Raw genomic sequence first — 23,582 nt, 5'->3', positions numbered from 1 at the left:
TATTGATGTTCTTTGTCTTTAATTTGACAAAATTTGTCTGTCATTTGTTACCTAGTAGATATATGTTTATTACCCTAGAGGAACCAAGTGCTAGTACTGGGTTGGCCAAAAAGTGCCTTCGGTTTTTAAGTAAAAATAAAAGACACATTTTTCATTTTCACCAAGAACTTTATTGAAAAATGTATTCGCCCTTTTGTTCCACTACCTCCTGCCATTTTTCAGGCCACTTCATAATTCCATCTTCCCAAAACGTTTTATCTTTTTGAGCAAAGAACTGTTCCAGGTGCCTTTTACAGTCTTCCAGGGAATTGAAATTTTTTCCATTAAGAGAATTTTGTAAAGACCAAAATAAATGGAAATCTGAAGGTGCAATGTCTGGTGAATATGGTGGATGAATCAGAACTTCCCATCCAAGTTATAACAGTTTTGCCTGGTCATCAAGGAAACGCGGCCTTGTGTTATCCTCCTGATGGAAGGTTATGCTTTTTCTGTTGACTAATTCTGGACACTTTTCTCATCGAGTGCTGCTTTCAGTTGGTCTAATTGGGAGCAGTACTTGTTGGAATTAATGGTTTGGTTTTCTGAAAGGAGCTCATAATAGAGGACTCCTCTCCAATCCCATCATATACACAACATCACCTTCTTTGGCTGAAGACCGGCCTTTGGTGTGGTTGGTGGTGGTTCATTTCACTTGCCCCACAATCTCTTCCATTCCACATTCTCGTACAGTATCCACTTTTCATCACCCGTCACAATTTGTTTTAAAAATGGAACTTTTCATTACATTAAGTAGAGAATCGCATGTGGAAATATGATCAAGAAGGTTTTTCTCGCTTAACTTACATGGAGCCCAAACATCAAAGCAATGAATATAACCAAGCTGGTGCAAATGATTTTCAGCGCTTGATTTGGATATTTTGAGTATGTCCGCTATCTCCCGCATGGTATAACGTTGATTGTTCTCAATTAATGTCTCGATTTGATCGCCGTCAACTTCAACTGGTCTACCCGACTGTGGAGCATTGTCCAGCGAGAAATCTCCAGCACGAAACTTCGCAAACCACTTTTGACACATTCGATCAGTCACAGCACCTTCTCCATACACTGCACAAATCTTTTTTTTTGCATTTCGGTTGCATTTTTACCTTTCTTGAAATAATAAAGCATAATATGCTGAAAATGTTGCTTTTTTCTTCCATCTTCAATATTAAAATGGCTACATAAAAATTCACCAACTTTGATAAGTCTTTTTTTAATGCACGCTGATACAACAGCTGTCACATACGATCTAACAAAATTGTTTTGAATGAAGTTAAGGACAACTAAGTGCTACTAGAGCCATCTGACGGGAAAAACAGAATGAACCTTTTGGCCAACCCACTACGTGAAGAGTAGTGTGAAGGAACGGCCTGGGTGCCAAGCGGCAGCAAGACCATCACTGCACCTCACTCGGAGTCCTCTTCAGTGCCTTCCTCCTGCTCCACTCCAGAGTGTCACTGGTTCTTGCGAGTGTTTTCTCAGAAGTGTCATTCAGAACCATTCCTTCTCCATTCCCATGACCTCTCATTGTCTTGGGCCTGTTTGGCCTGTTCCAGCTGCCTCTTTAGTCTTCCTTTCATGTGGCAGAAGTAACTAGCTTTTTTTTGGCGGGGGGTGTGTGTGTGGCATACCCCGTGCCATGCAGGATCTTAGTTCCCTGACCAGAGATCGAACCCGCGCCCCTTGCAGTGGAAACGCAGAGTCTTAACCACTGGATCACCAGGGAAGTCCCAGTAACTAGCTTTTTAATATGTGATTGTTTTGACCTGGTCACCTACAGTTTATGGGAGGCCTAGGGATGTCCAGAGGATACTGGTAGGTTCCTGAGGTATTGACCAATCAGGGGAAGGAGTAAAGAGGTCAGCCAAGGAGCGAAAGAGGTGGCACTCTGGACCCTAATATTTGGTGGATGTGCAGGGGGCAGAATGAAGTAGATCAAGGCCTCAGGTAAAATGGCATGACCTCAGCAGGGTTTATCTCTGAATCTAAGGCAGAGTCCTTGTTGTGTGTACATACTGGCTTTATTTGACTCGGCTCTTTGCTGAAGTCTGAGAGCTACTAGTAAAACCTACCTCTGTTTAGGATAGGAGCTGGGATTAAATCAATGCCTTTAGTATCAATGATGGTCCCAGCTTGCCCTTTACCTGTATATTCTCACGCTCACCCCTAATCCTTTATGTGGCATTTCCCCTCCCTGAGGACTCCTTCTTCCACTTGGTCTTTGTCATCAATCTTTTGGATTCGTTTGTACATATATACTTTATGTAGCTTTGACTGTTTTGAGTTTTCTATCGTCATTTGCAGAAAAGCTTTACCTTAGCAGAAAGCTTACCTTGAGGGCCTTCAGTTCTGTCATAGATGCTATACAAAGAAAAGTACAGAGAACTTCTTTCCAGAAACTCCTGATTCAAGATCATGATGATGTGAGCAAGTAACTCTTGTGTCAGGCTATGTACAGTTTGGTGGAAAAGCAGGAATAATCCATAGTGGGATGATATGGCCCTATTCAGACAATATGGATAGGGAAACCTCTGGCTCTTCTCTTATTATCCAGGATAGTTTCCAGGGAGGAGGGTTTCCCAAACAATATGACCAGAGACAGATAGGAAGATACCTCCATGTGTTCTAAAAACCTGTGAAACCAGGACTGTTCTTACCCAGTGAACAGGTTAACAAATAACCTGTGCCTTCAGGTCAGAGCTCCCCTCTGGCTCTCTGCCTGAGGATTGACAAACAGGGAAGCATCACTTAGGGTTGAGATCCGGGTCAGGGCTCTAGAATGCAACACACCTCTTACTATGAAGACCTCGGGTAAGGAACTTGACTGAGCCTTTATTTCTCCATCTGTCATGTAGTCAGCAAATACTGTGCCCACACGCTGTACCAAGCTCTGCTCCAGGTGCTAGGGAACACGTTAGTAAGTAAATGATAGAAAATCCCCACCTCGTGGAGTTTACATTCTAGTGTGGGAAATAGACAGTCAGAATACACAAAGCAGATATCAAATGGTGATACATGTCTTAGAGAAAAACGAGGACCTGAGGTGTTCGTGGGGTGGGGGGAGGAGGGGAGTTGATAAAAGGTGTCACTGAAGGTAATGTTTGAACCAAGACCTGGAGAAAGTGAGTGGGTGATCTCTGCAGGTGTTTGGGGAAAGAGCATTCCAGGAAGAGCGAACAGCAAGTGTAAAGGCCTTGATGTGGGAGCAGGCCTGCTGTTTGAGAAACACCAGAAGGCCAGAGAGGCTGGGGTGGGGTGTTCTAGGAAGAAATGGTGGGAGATAAAGTCTGAGGAGTAGGGATGCAGCATATTTACAGGGTCTTGTAGGCCGTTGGAGGGACTCAGGCTTTTTATTAGACTACAGTGGAAGTCATTGGAGGGTTTTGGGCCAGGGAGTGACATGGTCTAAGTTTTAACAGGATCACTGGCTGCTATGTTGAGGAGCAAGGGTACAAGCAGGGGACTAGTTGGGAGGCTCTTGCAATATTTCCACAAGGGACTTCCCTGGTGGCACAGTGGATAAGACTCTGCACTACCAAGGGCAGGAGGCCCAGGTTCGATCCCTGGTCAGGGAACTAGATCCCAAGTGCATCCCACAACTAAGAGTTCGTGTGCCACAACTAAGGAGCCCAGGTGCTGCAACTAAGGAGCCCATCTGCTGCAACTAAGACCCCACGCAACCAAATAAATAAATAAATAAATATGTTTAAAAAAAAATACTTCCAGCAAGAAGTAAAAATAGAACCTGGGGTGGAAGTCAGGGAAGTGATGGGAAGTGGTTGGATTCCGGAAATATTTTGAAGGCTGAGCCAACAGGATTTGCTGATGGATCAGAGGTGAGGTGCAAGAATGAAAGTGGAGTACAGGATGCCTCCAGGATATTTAGCTTAAGTAACAGAAGGGGTGGTGTTGCCAGTAACTGAGACGGGGAAAGGGGGATGAAGGAGGAATTTTGAAGGGGCAGAGCATTTTAACATTTTCCTCATGTTAAAATTGAGATGTCTACTAGATGTCTAGCTAGAAGCCAGATTATACAACCTTTTATTCCTATAAAAGGGAGCAAAAAGTGTGGGATGGTAGCTGTAGGGAGAAGTGAGGTTGAGAGAGATTTCATTTTTTAACATGACAAATGGGGATAATACCTGCTTTGCAGGGCTGTCTTAAGGGTAGAATGAGATCATGTTTGCAGGGTGTTTAGCACAATAGCTGATGATAAGAACTCAATAACTGGTTAATAATGATAATAATTGTTAATAATGATATGAATAATTCACCATAATTGCTATGATGTAAATAAGCACAAAACCAGAAATGCCTAACCCAGCTGGCAGTTGCGGTGAGGAGAAGATTACTGGAAGACATGATCAAGTTTTGAAAGAGGAGTAGGAATTGGCTAGACAAGGAAGGGCAAGGGGGTGATATTCCAGGGACAGAGGTACAAAACCATGAGAACATGGGGCATTTGGGGGATTATGAGAAGTCAGAGTGAGAAATGTAGCTAGAGAGGAAGACAGGCCAGGTGTAAAGGCCTGTGTGCCATAATAAAGCAAATGGATGTTATCCTGAATAATACAATCATGCATTTAGCTAATATGTATTAAGTCCCTGCTAAATACCATACATTGTTGTAGGCTCTGAGGGTACAGTAGGGAACAGGACAAAATCCCCTGCTTCACAGAGCTTACATTCTACTTGAGACAACAGCGCTCACTGAATGAATGAATATTTGCTAAACAAATGAGTGAAAAGGTGGTTGACAGGGTTGGAGATGAATTAGCAATAAGGGGTGAAGGCAGAAGGAGTTAAAGATGATGCAGGTTTCAGGCCTGGTACCGGGTAGATGGTAGAACTAGTTACTGAGATAGGGGACCCTGAAGGAACAGTTAAGGGGCAGGGAGTGACCAGTTTGGGATGGGTTGAGTTTGAGGTGCTTATCAGAGAGGGTGTGCAAAGGGCCAAAGGACACATTTCTTCTCATCCACTTGACTTTAGTTGGTTGTCACCTCATGAACAGCATGACAGAGGCCCATTAACCAGGACAACTGGCTATGGGTCCTGTCACCAATGGAAGCCTTCCTTTACAGGTAAGATACAAGCCCACCGTTTATCCTGGGGATGTTTCCGCCCCTACCAGGATCTTTTGGATTAGCCTGTCCACTGCTGCTCTTGCCAGTGTTTACCTGGCAGAGGGTTTGTCAGCTTCTAAGCCCACCTGGTGCCATCATATGATACCCATTCCTGGCGGTGGAGGGAATAACCTGGATGCTCTGGGTCATCTTGGAAAATGCCTCAGCCACACACAAGCTGAGACCAAATCCCTTCCTTCCTGGTTTGACGATTGGTGGGGTCTTCTTTGAGCACCCTGAACATATTATTCATTCACTTAACAACTCTTTTATTGAGCACCTGCTATGTGCCAGGCACCGTTTTGAGGTTTTGTTTTTGAAACTTTCTTTTGTTTACTTTTCGCTTTTCAAATGATTTTTTTCATATGTACAGAGGTATGTATGTATATATCTCTGGTGAAACATTTAAGTTCTACCCTCTTAGCAAATTTCAGTTATATAGTCTTATCAACCAGAGTCACTTATGTTTTACCAGGCACTGTTTTACGTGCTGGGGAATGGAGTGGCAAACAAGACCAGTTTCTGCCGTTATGGAGTTTATATGTTGTATGTTATATGTTGTATGTTGAATAGTGTTAAGTGCTAAGGAGAAATAGTAAAACCCAAGGTGGGTATCAATATTGGGGTAGGGATGAGAAGGTCACTTTTGAGTAAACACCTGACGTGAGGTTGCTGACTGTGATATTTTGAAAAAGAACATTCCAGGTAGCGAGCGTAAATGGCATGTGTGTTGGCGCAGCATGTTTGAGGAGCAGCACAGGGCTGGAGTGGCTGCAATGAAATGTACCAGGGTCCAAGCGTGGACATGAGGTCAGAGAGGCTTCTGGGAGAATTGTAAGGTCAAAGTAAGGACATATGTTTTTCCTGAGTGAATCACCCTCCAGGAAGTGGAGGGTGGCTACCAGCTACTAGTGGCTACCAGCCACTAGTTCCTAGGAATCAGCCCCCTTTTGGCTCCTTCAAATGCCTGAGTCATAAGGAATGAGGTGTAACTCTGCATAAGATCTATGGATCGTGTAATTCAAATCATCCACTGGAACTACTCTCAGGGAAAGTCACAGAGAGGGAGAAGGAAAGAGGCCAGGGCCAGCGCATGAGGAAACCTCAAGGAATAGACTGGCTCTCTAAGCCCAAAGTTTCAGGCACCGGGACAAGTAAAGTGACATGGCCTTGGGAAGGAGAACCCTTCCCCAGCAGGTAGGAAATGCCTGAGATCCTGCTGCTTAGGACCAGGATTCAGCTGCCTCCTGTGGCCCTCATCCTCTCCCCTCCACTGAGCTCTAGATTCTGCATTCCAACAGCTCCCCTGGCAGCCACCGCAGCAACGGGGCCTTCCGAGGGGCCTGGGATGCTGTGACTCCAGATTTGCCAAAGCTCTGAGGGTGAAGCCACCTCTGTGGCCCTTAGGGCTACCCTACCTTCTCCTTCCTGTCTTTCCCTGGATTGAGGTAAGGGGGCCGAGAGGTCACCCATGGGGTATATGTGTGTGTGTGTGTATTGGGGCAGGGGAGGCAGGGAGGGGAGTTCTCGGCATCTGCTGGCCAGAGGAAGAGAAGGCTGCTCCAGCACAAGTGGAGACTTACAGCCAAGTTTAGGGTGAGGTGTAAGAGAGCCCAAGCTTCACAAATGCTGGGACCTCAGGCCGGAGTCCTGTGTCTCCAGGAGGAAGCTAGCAGAATGCTTCATTTGGGGGAATAAATGCCCAAATCAATAATGGCGCAAAGGGATTGGTCACTCCCTGAATTTCAAAAGCTCCCATCATTGCATGGGTCAGAAGTACCTGCCACGCCCTTTCCTGCTCCTGCTTCTTGGAGTGGCCTTGCTGGCCTACACAGCTATGAGGCTGGGAGCCCTCAGACCGACACATCAGATCTGACTCAGTCTCCCCTAGATGTTCCCTCAGTGAAAGTGGCATGAGTGAATCATCCCTCATCATCTAGGTCCAGGTCTGTTTTTCTCACGGGCCTAGAAGCCCCTGGAAGGCAAGAACCAGGTCTTCCAGTCTTGGCTGCCAGCTCCTGCCCCAGGGCCAGCACATGGTGGGTGCCAAAACTCACAGAGGACCTCCTGTGTGTCAGGCCCTGGCAAGACACTGGGTGCGCTCTACTGAATAAATGAGGCAAGGTCAAGTCCTTGCCCAGCTGTACAAAGGCTGGGAAGGATCTGCCCAAAGTTAGACAGAGGGTCACCATCCTAACTCTACCTGCAGGTTCATCCCACAGGTGTTCCTCAAATATGCTGTGCCATCCTCATAATTCAGGATGTACCCAGAGGAAGGAACCCTGCCCTCCACCCTCCCCTTCTGGAGCCCTTGACCATCCTGCTCAGGTCGTGGCGGCCCACCCCTAATCCACAAGAAATTAAGCCCAACACTCATATCCTGGTTTGTACCCAAGTCAGGGGCTTTTATTTACAGAAAGGCCTGGGTGGATCTAGCGGTTTGGTGGGAGAGGATGATGCCAGAAAGGGAAGGGAGATGGGTGTTTAAATACTCAGATGGGAGGAAGGCAGGGAGGAAGTAGTGGACTGGCTTAAGGACGGCCACCTCTGGGCAGTCACCCAGTAAGCCCAGGGGGTGGAAATGGAATCAGGAACCAGCAAAGGCGTCAGTCCACTTGCCCCAAGGACAAGATGGCCAGTGGAGGATGGTGCGAATTAAGGAGACATTTGTTTTGGTGACATCTTAGCGGGTGCTCCGGGAAGGAAAGCCACCCCATTCTCTGGACCTTGCACTCTCCGGTTCCACTTGCCCTGTCTGTTAGCCTCACCTTTTTACTCCGATGTCCTCCCTTCCCTTCCCCCATGGTTTAGCATTTCCTTTTCCTCAGGACTCCTGGGTCCCAGACAAAGGTCCTGGGAAAGCTAGTTTCCTGGGCAGAGGAATGGGAGGCATGTCCACCCAGAGGGCATCTAGTCCTTTCCCCCCAGGATGCCCACTGGGCTCCGTCTTGGCCTGATGCTCATGGCCCCTTGATGGATCCAGGCTCTGTGAGGCGTGCAGACGTGTAGGCTGAGGCTCCAAGGCAGGCCGCAGGCTCACAGAAGCCTGGCAGCCCCATGGGGCCTGGCAGGCCAGGTCGGCCTGCCTCTCCTGGGGCCCCTGGGAGCCCTCGATCTCCATCTTTGCCGTTGATTGCCTGGCCAGGCCGGCCAGGCAGTCCTGTGAGAGGGAGAAGGTCAAGACATCAAGGCCTCCTCCTGTCTCAGCTTTAGAATTCCTGTCTCATTTTTCAGGTGGGGAAAATGAAGCCCAGGACACCACAGAAAGAAGGGACTCTGCCCCAGACACAGAGGTTCTGAGAGTCGTGTGTGATTGTCCTTTCCTCCCAACTCGCAGCCAGTGACCCTGGGGAGCACGTGCCCCTTCCTTTCCCTCCATGAAGCAGATTTTTGTGCAATCCCGGCCGTCCGGTTCTCAGCCAGACCCCACCCAGAGGCTCCTGGTGCTCCAAAAGTATCAAAAATCAGATGTGTGGGACTGAGCTGGCTGAGCATGAGGCCTCCATGGAAGAGACCCAGTTGTCTTTGGGTCATTAATCCCAGAGCTGAGGGACACAACTGCCACTGGGCAGCGCCAAGATCTTACCTGGGATCCCTGGGGGCCCAGGCATCCCGGGATGCCCTCGTCCAACTTCTCCCCTATCACCCTTCTCTCCACGTTTTCCTGCAGAGAAAGAATCAAGCCTTAGTTTTTCAGAATAGGAAAATGCTTTTTTTCTACTTGGCTTGCTACTTAATATCTATTTCACACACAACAATTATTTGTTTTGTGCTAGTTTATAATAGGGGAAAGTTGGAAATGACTGCAGAACTGATTAAATAAAGGCAAGTCCAAAGGATGGAAGACTATACAGCTGATAAAGTTCTTTACAGGAAAGTGTCTAATAATAACAATAGTTGGCATTTACTATGTGCCAACTCTATGTAAGTTACCTATAAATGTAATCTTCATGACAACGATGAGGTTGTTGCTATTAATATCCCCATTTTACAGATGATAAATCTAAGGCCCAGGAAGATAAACTGGTGACTTGTTCAGGAGCCACAATGAGAAAGTGGCAGAGTCTGGACTCACACCTGCCTTGTGACTCGAGCTTGCCTTCTTTAGTATTTTGTTAATCTGCCTCCCCACTTTAGAGACGTGGAAGGAGGTTTAAATTTAAGTAAATTTAAAACAAACAAACCCCCCCAAAAAACCTAATCTGTAAAACAGTACATTCATTTCTATCAATTTGCTACTGAAAAAGCAAGCCCAGGAGTCACATGTGGGAGAAATGGGTGAAAGTGTCTATACCTCATCCTGGGAAGGGGAATGATGAAAGATAAAACAGGAGGTGGAGCGATCAACTCAGTAACTGAGACCCCCCCAGGGGCTGGTCTTGGCCAAACCCCCATCCCCTGGTCACCACAGAATAGCACTCACCCTTGGGCCCGGTGTTGCCAATCTGACCCACGGCTCCCACGATGCCAGGAATGCCCCGAGGGCCAGGGTGCCCAATGGGTCCCTGTTTACCTGGGTACCCAGGAGGCCCAGGGGGTCCTGGGAGACCCATCATCCCGGCCGCACCCAGAGCCTCCCGCTTGGCACTCACAGCGATCTCTGCCAGTTGCTCTGGAGGGAGGGAGGGAGACAGAGAAGTCTGTAAGATGGGTGTCAGCTCAGTAAAACTGGGGATGGCAGAGCATCCTGGCCCCTGGCCCCTGGCCCCTACGTGTGCACACAGAACAGCCTGGGGGTTAACCTCCACCTTCCTCAGGCTGTTGTACGGATGTCAAAGGTCCTGAGAGGGTGGGGATGTAGGTCAGGTCCCCAGCCCCTCGGAGGCAGAGCTGGAATGGCCGCCCCCCACTCCAGACTCTCCAGCAAGGCCACTTGAAGAGGCTCCTGAAGGATGGCGATGCCTTGACTGTGAGGAGGAGTTGTTGCCCCCCCGCCCCTCACCTTGCAGCATCTTCAGCACCACATCCTCGATGTGCTGGTCACTGGCATCTCGGCCCTGAAAGCAGAGGAGGTCTTTCAGGAAGAAGCCCCTGGCTGCCAGGGCTGACTGCTCCAGCGCGATGAGCCCCTCCTGTTCCCATTTTTCTCACCAGAAGTATTTTCAGCATCTGACTGAAGAAATCCCTCCTGCACCCACACACCCATCCTCTCTGACCCTGAGGTTTGGAACCAGCCTCAGGGAAGCCCGCTTCCTCTGGGAATTCCCAGCCTTTGGGGCGATAAGCAGCAACCCAAAGAGATGTCCTTCCAAAGAGACTCCTCCCCTGGAGGCCAACTTACCGCCACGCCCTGCCTCCCGGGCGGTCCGGGCAAGCCTCGGTTTCCAGCCAGTCCTCGAGGGCCCGGGAGCCCGGGGTAGCCCTGCACCCCTGGGGCACCTGCATCCCCGCTGGGGCCCGGATAGCCGGCTTCTCCGCGGATTCCTTGCTGCCGAGCGGGGTCGGGGCAGAGCCGGGGTCAGAGGACGCACGCGCTGGGGGTAGCGGGGGTCGGGGTCGGGGAAGGATGGGATGGGGGGAAGCCGCGCTCCTGGTCCCCAGCGGCGCCGAGGAAAGGGGGTGGCGGGAGAGGGGGAAGGTGGTGTCGCGGCTGCAGGACTCACCTGTCCCTTGGGCCCCGGCTCGCCAGACTCGCCCTGCAAGCCCAAGGAAGCGCGGTCACGAGGGGGTGGGGTCCCAGGGCCCGCCCGCCGCTCGCCCCACCCCACCGCCCCCTGCAGCCGGCTCACCTTCTCGCCTTTCTCTCCTGGGAGGCCAGCCACCCCCGGGTCGCCCTGCAGATTGAGACCGAGTCAGACCGCGGTGGCCCCGCGTGGCGTGGGAGCAGGGGCGGGGCGGCTGTGCTGGCCTGTGACACCCGCGTCCCCCGCCCCGACGCGGGATGCCCAGACGGCGGGGGAAGGGGACATGCTGGCACTCACCACTCCGCCGCGGGGCCCGGTCTTCCCTGGGGAGCCCTGGAGAAATTGGGGAGTCCGGGGCTGGGTGAGCTCGGGTCCAGGGGAGGCTGGGTCCACAGGATGCCCCCAACCCCGGCTCCTGGCCACACGCTCCTCTGCAGCTTCGTCTCGCGCCGCCCCACCCCCACCCCCCGCCACCGCCCCGGGGTCCCTTGGGACCCGCAGGGAGTACTTTTTCCACGAAGATTTGCGGTGCTGAAGGATCTCACTGCCCTCCACCGACTCCTCCCCCAGAGTCTTAAGGCGTCTTTCCCTGGTATTTTCCAGCCCCATTTGGTACCTTGTCTCCCTTGATGCCTGGCAAGCCTTGGGGCCCTGGAATTCCGGGGGGACCCTGTTCCCCCTTGGGGCCCTGAGGAGAAAAGAAACCAGAGGAATAAGTCAGATGAGGTGCCCAGACACACTCCCCAATGCCCATCTCAGCCACCCTGCACTTACCTGTCGGCCTTGAGGGCCTGGCTGCCCCACTGGCCCCCTCTCACCGTGGTCACCCTGAAATGGAAAGTGAAGGTCACATCCTGGCTATCAGCAAGGGGCAGCCTCTCCCTGCCAGATCCCAGACCCTGCGTGGTCAGGGTGTCTGCCCTCCATTCCTGCTGTCACCACCGTGGAGGTCCTTGGCTCCACTTCAGGCCAGCAAACTGAGGCCCTGACTGGGAGGCCTCATGCAGGCTGGGCAGGACTGGGCAGGTACTGGAGCCTTGAGAGGACCCAGATCCTGGGTCCAGCAGTGCCAGCTGCTGCAGAGGCCCCCAGGGAGGGGCCACTGTGCCAGGCACTTACCTTCTGCCCCATGATGCCCTGGGGACCGATTTCTCCTCGAGGCCCTGGCTCTCCCTGGGGGACAGAGAAATCAGAGGTGAGCAATAGCCTGGAGGATCCCTCCCTTCCCCACCTGGCCAGCCCCTACCCACCCTTGGGGCTCAGCTAATTTGCTTCATCAGGAAGACTTCCTTCACCTCCTCTTCTTCCGGTCCCTGTACTTTTCCTTCATAGGACCCAGTACAGCTGTAGTCATCATGCGATCATTTATTTAATGTAATGTCTGTCACTCCCACGAAACTGTAAGCTCCACGTGAGTAGGAGACTGTCTATCTCAGTGTCTAGCAGGTTGCAGATATTTGGTGAATGTTTACGGAATGAATGAATGCATGACTTCCTGCTGGATTCTCAGCCCCAGTCAGTTGGGCCATCTGGAGAGGTCCTACCCCAGGACAGAAGCAGCTCCCACCCTCTCTGCATTGTACTTGGGGAAACCGGGGCCCAGAGAGAGAAGAGCACTTCCCTGGGTCAGTGGCAGAGCCTCGACTGGCACCGAGGGCACCCCTAGGCTAGGGCTCCACCTCAGAGTCTCACTCAGGCCCCATACAATGAGTGCAGGGTCCTCAGGCCTCGGGGAGCGGGGAAAGGGAGCAAAGCAAGAGGCCTTGTGTCGGAAGAGGGGACACTCACCTCCTTCCCCGGGGAACCAGAGACTCCTGGGAAGCCTTGCCGGCCTGGTTCACCCTGCAGGAAAACAGAGTTCTGAGGTCAGTCTGTGTAGCCCAGTCAGGCCCTTGGCCTTGGAGAAGCCCAGGGAACCTTGAAAAGACTCTGGAACCAAATGAGCTGGGAAGAGGAGAGGGTTCTTGGTGAGGTCCTCTGGACTCCATTGCTCTTCCTGTTTCTCATCTAGATATGCAGCCATGCCATCCTGTCTCCTCTAGCCAGGATGAGGATGGGAGGGAGGTGACAGGAGGGAGGTGGTTAGGCCCAAGGGATTTGTGTCCGGGCCAAGTCTCTGAGCTTGGGCTGAGGACTGGGCCTTGTGGTCTTTAAGCCGCGTTCCTGGTCCCTGCCCCCAGGCTCGCTTGCTCAGATGAAGCCAACTCTGCCCTCTTACCTTGTCTCCAGGGCCTCCTTTTGTCCCAGGCTGGCCGGGCACACCCTGTAGAAGGAAGGTGATGTCAGTGGCAGGGGGAGCCCTGTGCACCTACTGCTTTGCCTCCCAGATGCCTCCCCTGCCTTGTGGGAGCTGAACAGCAGAAGACCCAGCCATGAACTTGACTGTGCGCCTATAGCCGCGAATCCCTGGTGAGAGAGGAGGTGGGTACAGAAGGGCCTGCCTACAAGTTCCTGTGGTCCATGGGGAGAAGAGGACCACATGTGAGTGCACACAGGAACACAGTCTGCACATGGACATGTTAGCAGGCCTCAGCCTCATTACCCCTGGCAGGGAGGGATGGGGGTTCCCAGAAGGTGTGGGATGGAGGTGGGCCTGACGGTGAGAGGGCACAGAGAGATGGGAAGGGCATTCCAAGCAGAGAGACCAGTAAAGGCTTGACTGTGTGGAGGCAGAAAAGCCAAGGCCATGTTGAGAAGGGAGAGGATGAAGAGAGGCAGTGGCTGATGAGACAGCCATAATCTGGGGGTCAGATTATGGTGGTCCTTAGATGCTAAGATGAGCTGTGAGGACGGGGAGTGTAGCTGTCCTGTTCATAACTTTCCCTGCCACTTCCTGTACCTCGGTAACTCTATTGAATGACTGGACAGAATGACTTTCCTGGAGGCAGCAGGGGAGGGGGAGCACAGAAGGTGTTTACCAGGGAAACGGTCAGATTCCACTTAGCCAACATGGACGGTTGGAATGGTCAAAGAGAAGGCCAGAGCAACTGTCCAAATGACGAAGCCTAAGCCAGGCCAGACTTGGTGAGGAGGCCTGAACTGGGTGGGGACAAGGACTAGAGCATGAGCCCTGGGTGTGTGACTTCCATCTCATCAGCCACTCATGCCACCCTGGGGAGGTGAGCCGCAGGGTGCCTGGCCTCCTGGAGGAGGATAAGCAACTTGCCATGTGGCAGCCCCCATGGCTCCGCCCCATACTCACCACTAGGCCCTGGTGGCCCGGGTTTCCTGGCCGCCCCACCTGTCCTGCGCTGCCCTGCGAGAGACAGAACCAGAGACGCAGATGAGTCTCCCACCCGAGTGGAGGCAGGGAAACTGAGGCCCCGAGGCAACCAGGAATGTGTCCGTGACACGTTTGAGGATCTCAGGCTCCTAGGCCTCCAGGCTCAGTGTGATGGGACTCAGAGCCTCAGCTGGAAAGGGCCCTGACCCTTGCCCCCAACCCACCAGCCCTCCCCACTCCTACCTTCATGCCAGGTGTGCCTGGGGTCCCGTCCTTGCCGTCAATGCCTGGTGGGCCCTGCTCAGGAGGAAAGTTGAAGGGACACCCACAATGGGGAGAGGCCTAGGGCCAGGCCACCCACCCGTGACCCTGTGTGTAGGAAGTGGGTCAGGTCGTCTTGGGAAGCCCCACCAGCCAATTGGGGCTGGGAGAGGAAGTGGGAAGGGATCTCGTGGGATGGACCACAGTCCTTCCCTTGTGTGGCTGATGAGTGTCCCAGGACCTCTCCTACATCACCACCCTATTTACAGGTGGAAAAACTAAGGTGCAGAAAGAGGGCATTTCCCGAGGTGACAGCCCACCGGCAACAGAGTTCAGTCTAGAATCCCAGGCTCCTCCTCCTCTGGGGGCTTGGAGAGCTGCCTGGACCCCACCCTCTGTCCACTTACGGTTGCTCCCTTCGGGCCTGTTATTCCCTGGGGTCCTCGGATACCTTGGCTGCCCTGCAAAGTAGACAGAGATCAGATCACCTTCAGGAGGCTGAACTCCTGTCTGGCTGTTCAGAGAAGGGAACAGCTGAGAACAGTGACCTCTGGGTCCCAGGGTCCCTGTGGCACAGGCCATGCTGTGCAGGGGCTGGAGGAGAGGGGCCCAGTTGTGTGAGTTTGCCCTGGACCTAGCGGGAGGGAGTAGAGGTCAGCACCAAGCAGGCTGGGCTGGAGCAGGACAGGGAGGGAGCCAGCGCTCCTGAGACCCACCAAGGCCCTGAGTGACACTGATGTGAAGAAACACAACAGCTAAAGACAATGTGTGGACTTGGTTTGGGTATTGATTTGAACAAGAACCCTGAAAAGACATTTTTGAGATCACTGGGAAAAATTGACTACAAGCTGATGATTAGATGACGTTCAGGAATAATTGATAATTTTGTGTGTGATAATGGTGTGATAATGATATCGTGGTTATGTGAGGAAAGAGCCTTATTTGTAAGAGATACATTCAGAAGTGGGTAACATGATGTAATGTTAAGAATTTGCAGGCTTCCCTGGTGGCGCAGTGGTTGAGAGTCCTCCTGCCGATGCAGGGGACACGGGTTCGTGCCCTGGTCCAGGAGGATCCCACATGCCACGGAGCGGCTGGGCCCGTGAGCCATGGCTGCTGAGCCTCTGCATCTGGAGCCTATACTCCGCAATGGGAGAGGCCACAACAGTGAGAGGCCCGCGTACCAAAAAAAAAAAAAAAAATTGCTTGAAAATATCAGAGCAAAGCAATGAAGTGAAGGAAAGAAAGGAAGAAGAGGATGGATGAAGTGAGAGCAGTAAAAGGTTAATTTGGGGAGGTAGGCACATAAGGGATCACTATATTATTCTCCCTACTTTTGCGTTTGTTAAAAAACTTGCACAAGAAAAAAACTAACAAAAAGAAAAACAACCCTAACTTTACTTGCTGCTCAATTTTTCTGTAAACTCAGAACTGCTCAAAAGAGATAGTCTTTTACTTTAAAAAAAAGAGAGGGTTAATAGAACTGGGATCTGACCAAATCCCATTAGCCCCATGACTGATTCCCTGGAATTTCATTGTCTGGCCCCAGTGACCGTGGGACTGCATTACATGGTTCTCCCAAAGTCTGAATTTGATCAGCAACAGGCTGGGCTTGGAGGAGGGGGCTGCTGGGGCTGGCTGGGCTCTGGGCACAGACGTTCCTCCCTCACATCAGTCACCTGCACGCACAGACACGCAGAATAACGTATGCACACACACACACGTTTGTGCATGCACGTGAGCCAGTTTTCCCCAGGGGCCGTGACTGGACAGGGGTGCCTGAGGACTCACCACGTCACCCTTCTCCCCAGCTCGGCCTGGTGGCCCCTGAGGACCTTCCTCACCCTGGCAAGAAGGACAAACAGAAATGCAAGTTATGTGGGCTCAGGGGGAGCCGCACCCCTCTGGAGCCCTAGGAGCTGTGTCTGGAGGAGGTGAGTATGGGTGGAGGCAGGAGCAGACTCACTGGTGACCCGGCGGCGCCGATGGAGCCCACCATGCCTTTGTACCCGTGAGGACCCTGGGGAGAGCAGAGGTCACGGGTCAGTCCTGGCTGGACCCCAGAGGCCAGGGGGCTGGTTCCAGCAGCTCTTGCAGGACACCCCAGAGCCACTCACCGTCTCTCCTTTGGGTCCCGCCATGCCCGGGTAGCCCCTGACGCCCTGGGGACCCTGTCAAGATGGAAGAATGACAGCGATGGCAACTAGAAGGCCCACTTCGTGACACTTTCCCTGAACCCCCACCCAATTTTCTCAGTGCCTCTCTGAGGCAGGCACGGAGTCCCTATCACAGATGGTCACTGATGCTCCGAGATGGGAGAGACTCGCCAGGGTCACTCAGAAGGGACAGTGGCAGAACCTGGGCCTCAGGTGAGTCTTCTGGCTGACAGCCTTGGTTCCTATCCCCCAGTTTCTCACAGTCAGCCTCAGCCTCCCTCCCCCCCACACCCAGAGACACACCAGCTGGACACAGGTGTCTCTTTCACAAGTCAGAGCCCAGAGCAGGAGAATGACTCCACCAAGGTCTCCCAGGAGAGGTGAGGAGGGCCCTTGGAAAGTGTTCCTTACCGGTGGTCCAGGGATGCCTTGCTCTCCAGAGGCACCCACATCTCCCTTGGGACCCTAAGGGGCAGGAAAGAGCAGTCAGATAGGCAGGCAGATCGAGAGACAAACATACGGACAATCAAAGACGTCATCCTCTTCCCAGCAAAAGCAGACAGGAAGCCCTCCTAGAAACCATACGGTCCCATGTGACAGATGGATGGGGAAATGGAAGCACACAGCAAGGAGAGCGGACTTGCCCAGGGACACATTGACCAAGAATCTAGGCCTCTTGCCTCCCAGCTCAAGGCTTTATCCCCAGAGCCCCACAGGGGAAGGGGAAGGGAGAAGGATGTGGGGGAGGCTCCTGTAGGCCCCTTTCCACACACACCCTCCCAGGGCCCTCAGCCCTCACACTCACCGGCTTCCCCTGGCGGCCGGAATCTCCCAGATGCCCGCGCTTGCCAGGATGCCCCTGCAGGGAAGGACAGAGCTCAGAGTAGGTCCCCTCCCCACCCCTCCTGTCCCCCAAGACTTGGGCCAGGAGCTCACCTTCACTCCTTGCAGCCCCGGGGGCCCTTTCACGCCCGCTGGACAGTTGGTTGGACACTGGAAAGGAAATCCCGCAGGGCTCTGTGGTCACTGGCCAGCCCCAGGCCAACTGGGAAGTGCTTCCCCATCTTGCCAGCTCCCATCCCCCCTCCCCTTCCCCGGATTAGCCCCGCCCCAGCGCCCCCCCCTCACCAGGAAGTCCGCACTGCCTTCCAGACCCTGAATGGTTCCTGGGCGGCCCTGAGAAAAGATGTTTGGAGACGGAGCCTGAAGCAAACTGTCCCCACCCCGGGCTTGCGCCAAGGACTCTTGTCCTTCCCCAGCCACACACTGCCATGTGGGAGGTCTGAGGACACTTACCGGTTTCCCAGGGGGCCCCGGGGGCCCTGCTGGTCCCTCTGGTCCAGGATCCCCCTGGAAGCAAGAAGGGCCCAAATCATACTCTTGTCCAGTCCTGCCCAGGTCACCCCTGCCCCCTCCTCCAGCTCCTGCTACTGCCCTGTCCACCCTGCCCTCCAGGTCACCTCCTGAGATCTGGGCTCTTGGGGAGATCAAGGTCTGATCTTTGGGGGGATGGCCCCAGCCCTTGGCCTCCCTGGAAGACCTACCACAGGGTGGGCTCAGCAGGAGGGGTTTCTGCCCCAGAACTGCAGGAGCTCCCTGGTGGCCAGAGGCAGACTCAGGAAATCCTGGAGAGATACTCAGCTTGCCAGCTTGAAGGCAGAGGGCAGGAGGCAGAGTGAACAGAGGGGTAGCTGGGGCTCACCTTGGGGCCCGTGAGTCCCATCTCACCAGGGAGGCCAACAGGTCCAGCTGGTCCCTAGGGACAGAGACATCAGCGGCTGGGATACCTCAGAGGGTCAGCCCAGCCCTGGCACAGAGGGACCCAGAGCCCTCTTCCCCACTTTCACTTTGCAACCAACACCAGAGAAGCTGACAGAGAAGGGCTTTAAGAGCCAGAGAATCTCAGAGCCAGTGGATACGCCCAGAGTTCTCTGACAAGTCTGCCCATTTCCAATACCATCACAACATGCTGGCCCCTCCTCATGCTGCTCGGTCCCCTGGAAGCCCTCTGTACCTTCCTTCCCAGAGAGTCCCAGGGACTCTGCCCCATCCCTGCAGACTTACAGGAGGTCCGGCGAAGCCAGGGCCCTGGAACAGAAGAAAAGATTAGGTTCATGGCTCCTTTTACAAGTCCCCCTACCCACAAAGGGTCCTCTAAAGTCCTTGCCAGTTATACTCACCGGCAGGCCAGGGGGACCTGGGAGCCCAGGCTGGCCCTGCAAGAGCAATGGGAGAGGCTCAGAGGCTGGGGTCTCCTGGGTCCCTGCTCCTGTCTGCCGAAGCCCCTCCCAAACTCTGGCGCTTGATTGCCCGTGCTGAGGCCCCCAGCAGGCTACTTACCTTGACTCCAGGGATCCCCATGGGACCAGGCTCCCCCTTGGCTCCAGTTAGACCCTGGCGAAGAAAGAGAAGGTACATCCGTGAGGGGCGAAACTGCGGGGCAGGGTGGGTCCAGAGGTCTCTTCTGGGTGGGCCCAGGCTGCCTTTCACCACAGCCCATGAAGGCCTAAGGGCGTCAACACCTCACTTTCCCTTCCCCCAGTCCCCACCAGAGTCCTTGACGATTATTGTCTTTTGAAAGATGAGAAACCAAGGCCCAAAGATTTGTCAGCCCAGACCTCATGCCTCCAGTCTAGGAGTCTAAAAAACCTAGATAGACATAGGTTTGGATTAGCCATTTTCTTGATGGCTGTCCTTGGCAACTTTTTCTGAGCCTTAGTTTTCTCATCTGCAAAATGGATTAATACTCATGCTTGCTTCTCTGGGTGGCTAGGAAAACCAATGTGGAAGGCAATATACTTTGTAATCTTTGCAGAGTGTGGACGGGTTGGAACGGCCCTGGTGGCTGGTCACAGCCCTGATGGGCACCTCTTGCACCAGCAGGGCAAAGGCAACTCATGGGGGCCTCTTCTTCCTCCCATCTTTCAGTGACTGACTCAAATGTATGCCCCAAGAAGAAGACTTCCCAATGCCCCTGGCTGTGTCCAGAAGCCTGTGACCTTGGGGTCCCCAGGAACTCTGTGGTATCAGCCAAATAATGTTCCTCTCCTGAGTGGTGCCTGGGGCTGTGATGGGTGGAGTGGGGAAGGAAAAAGGAGAGGAAGGGAGAGGGAGCATAAGGGCAGCTCTGACCAGAGTATTCAGTCTGATCCTTGGGGGCCAGAAATGTGAGACTAAATTCTGGCTGCTGCTGATGAGCAGAACCCCTCTCTGGACCCCCATTTACTTGTGATTCAATGCTCCTGGGGTGGGTGTGAGGTCACAATCTCACATGAAGGTGAGGGGGGCTCACAGCTGTAGAGCCTCCATCTTACTCTGAATAGCAGATCAGGGAAGATGCCAGAATTGGGTTCTGGAAGTCAGTGGGAAGTCAGTGGGTGGAGCCCTAACCTGCTCTACCTGACGCTCAGCTAAGGACTCACGTCAATCCCGGGCTTGCCGTTTGGGCCATCTGGCCCTGCTTTGCCAGGCTCTCCCTTAGGTCCCTGGAACACAGAAGTGGAGCAAACATTAGACACAGGAGGGCAAGACCTGGAAGGGTCAGAGGTCAAGGAGGAGAAAGCACTCACCAGAGGGCCAGCTTTCCCAGGCGGCCCCTTGTCACCCTGCAAGATACAAGTTGTTGAGACAGCACACCATGGTTCATGCTCCCCTAGCTGGGCACACACAAGCCCTGGCTGGCCCGTCCCACATCCTCCTCTCCTTACTCTCCTCTCTTCTGTCCTGGGTCCTCTCAAGCCTTGAGCTTTTTAGGAAAATAGCTCCCTTTCCCTCAAGAAAACCATAGGTGGATTGACACCAATCCCAGACAGGCTGGAGAGGGTGATAACAGCATGCGAGCGGGTTCTAGTCATGCCAGTGTTGGTAAGGGGCCAGTTAGGAGACCTGCAAACAGGGTTGTTGGCTCCAAGTTACCTCGGAGAGCAGGTGCCTCTTGGTTTTGAGCAAGTGTGGGTAGAAACGTGGGGGTTTTAGGAAAACATGAAGGGGAGGTAAGCGAAGGGGGCAGTGGCGGCCTTCTGGGTTGGGGTCAGGAAAACGAGATGGGGCAGGGGCAAGGACCAAGGGGACAGATTCAATCTGTCACCAAGGCAAGAAGGACCTCCTTCCCCTGTGACAAAAGACCCTTGGTGGAGGACAGACATGGGCTGTGGAATCACATTCAGCCCCAGAGAGGCTTCCAGGCATTTCAGAGCCTGTGGTGGCCAGAGAGCCTGGCAGAGACCCTGCGCCCTGTGTTTGGAGGGTGGGGTACCAGGTTGAATAGAAGGCTGTCGAGATGGGTAAACATGGGGCTGACCTCCTGGGGGGAGCATCCAGAATGAGGTATTTAACCCTCACTGTGGTAGGGAGAGCAGGGAACGAGACCAGCTGGTTCTAAATCGGGGAGAAAAATGCAAAGGGAAGAGACCGGAGTCTGGCCCTAGCTGGTCAGCGGTCTGGCCAAGGCTCCCAAGCTACCCTGGAGAAGCATCCAGACGTGCCAGGGGGCAGGGCGAGGAAGCAGGGCGTCTCCCACCCCAAAAAAGAAGAGAGGAGGGGGCGAGGGATAAGGAATCGCTGTGAGCTGTGGCGGGCAGACCGAACAGCGGCTCCTTGTCCTCCGGCGGCTATAACGGGCTCTGCATCTCGGAGCAGGTTTGAGGTTTTTGTAGAACAAACGGTCTCCTTGTGGTGCAGGCTGGCGCCGCCTACTGGCAACAGTGGGCACTGCATCTCCAGGCGTCAACCTCACCGCCCCGCCCCCCGCCCCCCACTCCCAGGGCTCACAAAGTTCCCCTTTGTCCGCCGCCTCTCTCCCCCTCCCGTCCCAGGTTAGAGACTCACGTCGATTCCGTCGGATCCAGGCACTCCCGGTGGCCCCGGGGGGCCCGGGGGCCCCCGCTCTCCTGGTGGACCTCTCTGAAAACACATAAAGGGGTGCAGCCCTCAGATAGTGCAGGGAACTGGGCATCCAGGAGTGCACCTCTCCCTGAGGAAAGGGAGCTCCTCAGGGAGCCGCGAACTCCCCGTTTATTGAGAACCCACTGTGTACCAGATATTGTGTACCATTACATATATTATCTTTTTGAATGCTTAGAACTGTGAGGCCGAAACTAACAAGCTCCAGTTTGCAGTTGAGGAAACAGGCTCAGAAAGATGAAGGGGTCCGTGGCCACCGGAAGTAAGCGGTGGAGCCAGAATTCCGTCCTAGGTCTGCCCACCTCCTTCCACTGTACCATGTTGCCCTTGCCCTGTCGTGGGTGGGAACAGATGGAGATGCTGATGGCTCAAATAAATAACCGATGGTAAGGAAGGTGGTGCCTAGAGACGCTAGATCTTCAATGGACGGTTGCTCGGATTATTTTTAGGTGAACAACAGATACTGAAGGTGAGTAGGTACCCCTTCCTCTCCCCCCGGTGCGGATAAAGTCCGACGGGACAGTTGGGGAGGCGCAGAGAGACGGGACGTGAGGGGACCCAGGGAAGGGAAGCTTGTTCTCTCCTACTCAGAGCACCCCTCTCGCAGCACCGCTCCTCCGTCCTCCCTTAGGTGGCTCTCTTACGGGGCCACCTCCGACTCGGGTGGGTGTCCCCCGCCTGCCAGGTGCCCGCGCCCTCCCCAGGCCTAGAAGTGCCAGGCTGGCGCCCGGGCCCTGCCCCTCCGCGCCCGCGTCCCGTTAGGCCCCCTCCCCCCAGCAGGCCCTCGAAAGTCTGACGCGAGCGCTCGAGCCCGGCAGAGAGGCAGCAGCCAGCGAGAGCGGCGTCTGGCTGGAGCCGGCGCCCCCTGGGAGGCGGCGGGGGCGGAGAATCCGGAGCCCCGTGAATGGGCACCATTGTGTACCCCGCCACCTGGGCTCTCCGGGCTGCCAGGACCCGGCGCCAGCTCTCGCCGCACGCTGCCCGTCCCAGGCAGGGCCGAGCATCTCGGGACAGTGTCCCTCTGGCTCCCCGGCTCATCCACCTCCTTTCACTGCGCCGAGACGCCCCCCGTTTGTGCCCCTCCTAAGGGAAGTGCGCCGCGGGACTGTCCGAAGCTGCCCCTCGCGCTAGGGAGTGTCAGCAGAGGGTGGGGGTCAGGCAGAGAGAGCACTTGACTAGACCGCGGGATCCTGAGCCCCGGACCCAGACCCCGCACTCCGGACCCCGGCGCGGGACTTACGATCTGCGCCAGGGCGAGCCCGAGCACCTGCAGGAGAACCAGGAGGCTGCGGCGGGCGGCCGCAGGGGCCATGGCGGGCGGCGGACTCGAGGAGGATGGGTGCCGGCTCCACGCACGCACCGACCGCTGAGGCTCCCGGCGCGGCCGCGCTAGCTGCTCTCGGACGGGGCGGGTCCGAGCTCCTGAATATGCGGCGGGGCGGGGCGGGGCGGGGGCCCGCGGGGGTCTGTCACCTGAGAGGACCCGGGGAGGGAGGCCGGCGCCCTCGGCCCAGCTCCGCCCCGCTCCGTCCAGCCGCCAGCGCCCACCCTCCATCCTCGCCTCGGGCTTCCCCGGGACATCGGCCGGGTAATCCGAAGAGCCGCCAGGGTGCGGGACGGGGATCACGCCTCCGTCTCTCTCTGAGGAGGCAGAGGACCTTCCCAGGTCCCTGTCCATCCTGATCTCCAGGACGCAGTCCCTTCCCCCCACCCACAGTCCGCGGCCCATCCCCTGAGCTATGTCTTCGACCACTTCTGCCTGCGAGCCCCGGCCTGGGTGCTCTACGCCAGGGCCCAGGCCCGGGGCGCCTCAGGTTCTGCAGACCTTGGAGCAGGCTCTGCCCCTCCCCACCCACCTCGTCCCTCTCCACGTACAATCAATCAGGCCTCTTCCGCATTAAAACATACCAAGACCCTTCCTGGATCAGCCATCCTGTGAATACCCACTCCGCCTCCTCCCTCTGGCTTCACTGCTAACACTAGCACTTCTAAACTTCCTCATCTTCCTCTCATCTCCCTGCTTCTGTCCCTGCTGGAGGTCACCAGTGAGGCTTAACCCCTCTTCAGTCCTCTGGTCATGAAGCTGTTGGCACCTGGGTCTGCCTTGGCCATTCCATCCTTGAAGTCTTCCCTGTCCAGGTGTCTACCATCCAGCCCTTCTTCTATTGCTTTTTCTTCTCTGCAGCTCCCTTAAGCACCAGAGTCTGTGGGATTGGCCAGCTCTCTCCCTCCAAGTGATCTCCTCCATGAT

At 54.5% G+C, this 23,582-nt stretch overlaps 1 protein-coding gene across 2 annotated transcripts; it reads right to left on the bottom strand.

Annotated features, from left to right (window-relative positions):
* Positions 1 to 7,543: 7,543 nt before the first annotated feature.
* COL9A2 (collagen type IX alpha 2 chain) lies at positions 7,544 to 23,288 on the bottom strand. Of its 2 annotated transcripts, none has more exons than XM_067010479.1 (33): positions 23,240 to 23,288; positions 22,572 to 22,753; positions 21,257 to 21,331; positions 19,999 to 20,034; positions 19,852 to 19,914; positions 18,770 to 18,823; positions 18,610 to 18,645; positions 18,494 to 18,517; positions 18,132 to 18,185; positions 17,726 to 17,779; positions 17,558 to 17,605; positions 17,366 to 17,422; positions 17,235 to 17,288; positions 16,841 to 16,894; positions 16,391 to 16,444; positions 16,240 to 16,293; positions 16,065 to 16,118; positions 14,681 to 14,734; positions 14,256 to 14,309; positions 13,992 to 14,045; positions 13,008 to 13,052; positions 12,578 to 12,631; positions 11,909 to 11,962; positions 11,564 to 11,617; positions 11,406 to 11,477; positions 11,087 to 11,122; positions 10,895 to 10,939; positions 10,769 to 10,801; positions 10,447 to 10,593; positions 10,108 to 10,162; positions 9,589 to 9,777; positions 8,752 to 8,829; positions 7,544 to 8,325 (listed from the first exon to the last, which is right to left on the bottom strand). In XM_067010479.1, the coding sequence occupies exons 2-33, from the start codon at positions 22,641 to 22,643 to the stop codon at positions 8,126 to 8,128; spliced, it is 2,067 nt and encodes a 688-aa protein (XP_066866580.1). In that variant the 5' UTR covers positions 22,644 to 22,753; positions 23,240 to 23,288; the 3' UTR covers positions 7,544 to 8,125. The 2 variants fall into 2 exon arrangements, with proteins under 2 accessions (XP_066866580.1, XP_066866571.1); XM_067010470.1 differs by lacking the exon at positions 23,240 to 23,288 and adding an exon at positions 22,880 to 22,901.
* Positions 23,289 to 23,582: the final 294 nt, after the last annotated feature.

Source organism: Kogia breviceps, chromosome 1 (genome assembly GCF_026419965.1).
Source record: "Kogia breviceps isolate mKogBre1 chromosome 1, mKogBre1 haplotype 1, whole genome shotgun sequence".
NCBI classification, from domain to species: Eukaryota; Metazoa; Chordata; class Mammalia; order Artiodactyla; family Physeteridae; genus Kogia; species Kogia breviceps.
This window is presented reverse-complemented; position numbering and strand designations above follow the sequence as displayed.

What these genes read in the sequence shown, in the direction of transcription:
- COL9A2 (XM_067010470.1), bottom strand. An exon ending in CGGGACCCAAAGGAGAGACG is followed by an intron (nt 16,294 to 16,390) that starts GTGAGTGGCTCT and finishes TGCTCTCCCCAG; the next exon opens with GGTCCTCACGGGTACAAAGG. An exon ending in CTGGTTCCCCGGGGAAGGAG is followed by an intron (nt 11,963 to 12,577) that starts GTGAGTGTCCCC and finishes TCTGTCCCCCAG; the next exon opens with GGAGAGCCAGGGCCTCGAGG.